The following is a 4254-nucleotide window of genomic DNA, read 5'->3' on the forward strand; positions in this document are numbered from 1 at the left end:
TATTCTTGAGCCAAGGAGCAAGAGGGGCAGTGCAGAAATGCTAGGAAGCAATGGGTCAACTTCCCACGTTATCTACTATGCATGGGTTGAGGTTGGACAAGGTTGTAGCAACTGTTGTGCCAGAAGGAGCTTTAAAGGTAGCTGAAACCATGTTTAAATCACACCAAATTGCAGAAACGAAAACAGGGAAGGTTATAGAGAAAGGGATGCACGTGGGGATGGGGGGTGATAAGGCAGAAGAAGATGGTTTGGATAGTCCCATGAGGGAGGCAGTTATAGTTGGGTCAGGTGGTAGGAGGAATATGAGAACCTAGAAAAGGCATGCATGTGAAAATTTGGGTGGAATTGTCCTTACGGGGGTGGAAGGGAATAAAAGTTCAAAACATAAGGCTCCTGCTGTAAAGGGTAAATTGAGTCAGGAAGTACTAAGGAAGAAGAGCAAGAAGGAGGAAGGGGATTGTAGTGCAGTGAAGACGGGCTCACCAAACCCAATGATTCTCCTAAGTTGGAACTGCCAAGGGCTTGGAAACCCTCGGACAGTTCGTGACCTTTGTCAATTGGTAAAGGAAAAGAAACTCAGTTTATTGTTTCTAATGGAAACAATAAGTAAGAAACATCGTCTAGAAGGTTTACGTGTGAAGCTTGGTTTTGATGGGTTGTTTGTGGTAGACCCAATTAGGAGGAGTGGGGGTTTAGCACTCTTTTGGAAGGAGGAGTTGAAGCTGGAAATTCAAAACTATACAAGGAGGCACATCAATGCCATTATTAGTTGGCCGGAGGAAGGTATTAGATGAAAATTTACGAGGTTTTATGGCCATCAAAATAGTGCTAAACGTAAGAGCACTAGCAACAGCTTCCCAACCATTTTCCCTCAATTTATGGAATAAAACTACTTTTTGATTCCCTATAAAAAAACACTTCACAATAGATTCTCTTATTTTTCCTTATATGAATTAAATATTATTTCTTTTTATCATTGCAACCAATAAGAGATGAGAAATGAGAGATAATTGTTGGGACATGTGAAGGAGAGAAGAGAGAGAATGATTTGTTTATAATTTGATAAAGCATTGAGTATCTACAGTGTTTCCCAATGCATTGGGAAACACTGCAGATACCCTTTGGTGTAGGTTAAATATAGGGCTTTTGATGTGAGTGTGTTTTTATGGATTTTTTAAAATTTTTTCAAAACATAGGGAAGGGAATGACATATAGGGCATCTGCTGCTAGTGCTCTAAGGAGTCTTGGGATTTGCTCAATCACTTGAAATTGTATTCTCCCTATTTGTGGCTTTGTGTAGGAGACTTTAATGAAATCATGAGGCAACATGAAAAAGTTGGTACGGTTCTTAGAAGAGATGGGCAAATGGCGGATTTTCGTACAACTTTAGAGGATTGTAATCTAAGTGACTTGGGTTTTAAAGGTCCCAAGTTTACTTGGACGAAAGGGCATAGTGATGAGAGCTTTACGAAAGAGAGGCTTGATAGAGCAGTGGCAAATAAGGATTGGTGCAGTTTGTTCCATAAGGTAACGGTCCATGTGTTGGTTAGTCGTTCCTTCGACCCAAACCGTTGCTCACTGAATGTAAAGTTTTGGAGGAGGTTTGTAAGAAAGGAAATCGGGGCTTTAAATTTGAATCCAAATGGATTTTAGATGAGGAGTGCCAAGAGGTGATAAGGGAGGCGTGGGAAGGAGATGGAGTAGCATGTGATTCAATTGCGACAGTTTGTTCAAAATTGGAGCAATGTAAAGGGAGACTCACAAGTTGGAGTATCCGGAAATTTGGGAGCACCGAAGAGACTATAAAACAGAAAACAAAGCTTCTAGCAGATTTGCAACGTGATGAGGATTCTGAGAATTTGGCGGAAATTAAAAAGCTACAAGGGGAGATTGACTTAATTATGGAACAGGAAGATTGTCGGTGGAAAAGGGCTAAACATCATTGGTACCAACAAGGCGATCGCAACACGACTTTCTTTCATGCCTAGGCTAGTCACATGAGGAAAGTTAATCAAATTCAGACGATACGGGATGAGGAAGGGAGAGAATGGAAGAAACCAAAGGAGGTTAGTAAAGCTTTTGTCCAGTTCTATCAAAAGTTGTTTTCTTCTGAAGGGACCGTAGGGCTGGAGGAGGTGTTGGGAACTATGGAAACCAAGGTCACGTCAGAGATGAATGCATTATTGACAAGGAGATTTGATGCGACTGAGGTCGATTTTGCTTTATTAAAAATGCAACTGCTCAAGTCTCCTGGACCAGATGGTTTTGTGGCTTGCTTTTATCATCAATCATGGCTTTTGATATGGGATGAGGTATGTAATGCTGTTTTGGGCTTTCTTAATGATGGTCTTTTGAGGTCGGGATTAATAATACTCATATTGCACTCATTCTGAAAGTTAAAAATCCTTCTTGCATTTCGGAATATCGGCCCATCAGTTTGTGTAATGTGTTGTACAAATTGATCTCCAAAGTTTTAGCTAACGGTTGAAAAAGGTGCTCCCATCCATCATCTCCCCAACCCAGAGTGCTTTTATACCTGGCAGGTTAATCACCGACAATATTCTTGTAGCTTTTGAGGCACTCCACACTATGAATGTACGAATGAAAGGGAAAGAATGTTTCATGATGTTGAAGTTGGACATGAGTAAGGCCTACGATAGACTTGAAGGTGACTTTTTGGAGGCAGTAATGAGGAAGATCGGCTTTGCAGAAAAATGGATCACACTCACTATGACTTGCATGAGAACAATGACATATTCAGTTCTTATCAATGGGCAGCTGAATGGTCATATAATACCCACTACAGGTCTCAGACAAGGTGATCCTCTTTGGCTCTTTCCCCATATTTTTCCTTTTGTGTGGAGAAGGTCTGAGTACTATGCTGAATCCAACAAAGTTAGAAGGAAGAATTACTGGACTGGCTTTTTACTAGGCGGGGAGCCATAATTAATCACCTGTTCTTTGCAGATGATAGCCTACTTTTTTGTAAGGCGAGTATGCTTCAATGGTACCATATCCAAGGGGTTTTAGAGGAGTACGAAAAACCTTCGGGTCAGAAATTAAATAGACGAAAGACGTCCATTTTATTCAGTTGGAATACTGGTCAGGAAATCCGAACACATATCCTATTGGTAGCAGGGGTTAGCTCTACAGGCCGGTATGAGAAGTACTTGGGGCTACCAGAAATTATAGGATGGTCCAAAGTTAGTGCTTTTGCAGGGATAACATGGAAGGTGTGGGATCGGATTAGTGGGTGGAAAGAAATCTTGTCCCAGGCGGGTAAAGAGATCCTTCACAAAGGTAGTCATTCAAGCAATACCCACATATACTGTAAGTGTTTTCTTGTTGCTCAAAACCTTATGCAAAGACATTAATTCTATGATGTCTAAGTTTTGATGGGGGTAATAAGGAGAATGAGTCTAAGATGGCATGGATGAGTTGGGAAAAAATGTGTCGGTTTAAAGAGAGGGGTGGTTTGGGATTTCGCGATGTAGTTTCAATTTAATCCTTAGGTATTCAATTTTGATGATTATGTCTTTAGGTTTTCTTTTTATTTTAAACCAATCCCCTTTTCAACTTACCGTCTATTCAATTAACTGTATAGCATATGCTACATGGCTCTTGTTTAACACATCATGTGCCAATTGTATGTGTCATGTGACAAAGTTGGACGACTGCCTTCTTTTTATTATTATTATTATTATTTTAAGATTGATTAATTTTTTATTTAGAGTATATTTATAATATAAAGTAATTGTGTGTCGTGACACATACGGTTGGCACAAGACTCGTCAAAAAAGAGTTACTTCACATTACGATGGTAAGTTAAAAGAGATGCCTACCCACAAAAAAAAAAAAAAAAAAAAAAAAAAATTTACTTCACATTATGATGGTAAGTTGGGTGAGATGGCTATTTGTCCTAAAGTGAGAAATTTATCTGGTCATGGACCATTTTAACGTAAGTCGGCGCCACGGCCTCAATCCTCCCCTCCTCAGGTGACATTTAAAAAAAAAAAAAAAAAAGATGCATATTTAAAAGGATAATAATCATCTCAATTTCAAATGAAAAGTAACTTATTCATTTAATGATTTGAATTTAAAGTTGATGCATCTAATGGTATATATAATGCTGCTACATTTAAATTTTTATTAGACTTGTCAATATTGACTTTACACATACATCGTACGGAAACTTAAAAGACGTCATTGTTAGGCCCCGTTTGACAACCAACACCCCCTTATTATCATTTATTC

At 39.1% G+C, this 4254-nt stretch overlaps 1 protein-coding gene across 1 annotated transcript in view; it reads right to left on the reverse strand.

Moving 5' to 3' along the window:
• The window catches only part of LOC132185281 (protein phosphatase PP2A regulatory subunit A-like), a 4583-nt gene extending 4432 nt beyond the window's left edge, over positions 1 to 151 (reverse strand). Inside the window, exon 1 of the mRNA XM_059599074.1 lies at positions 68 to 151. Within this exon, the coding sequence (XP_059455057.1) occupies positions 68 to 151 (84 nt within the window). The remainder of the gene's footprint in view (positions 1 to 67) is intronic.
• Positions 152 to 4254: the final 4103 nt, after the last annotated feature.

Source organism: Corylus avellana, chromosome ca6 (assembly GCF_901000735.1).
Source record: "Corylus avellana chromosome ca6, CavTom2PMs-1.0".
NCBI lineage: Eukaryota > Viridiplantae > Streptophyta > Magnoliopsida > Fagales > Betulaceae > Corylus > Corylus avellana.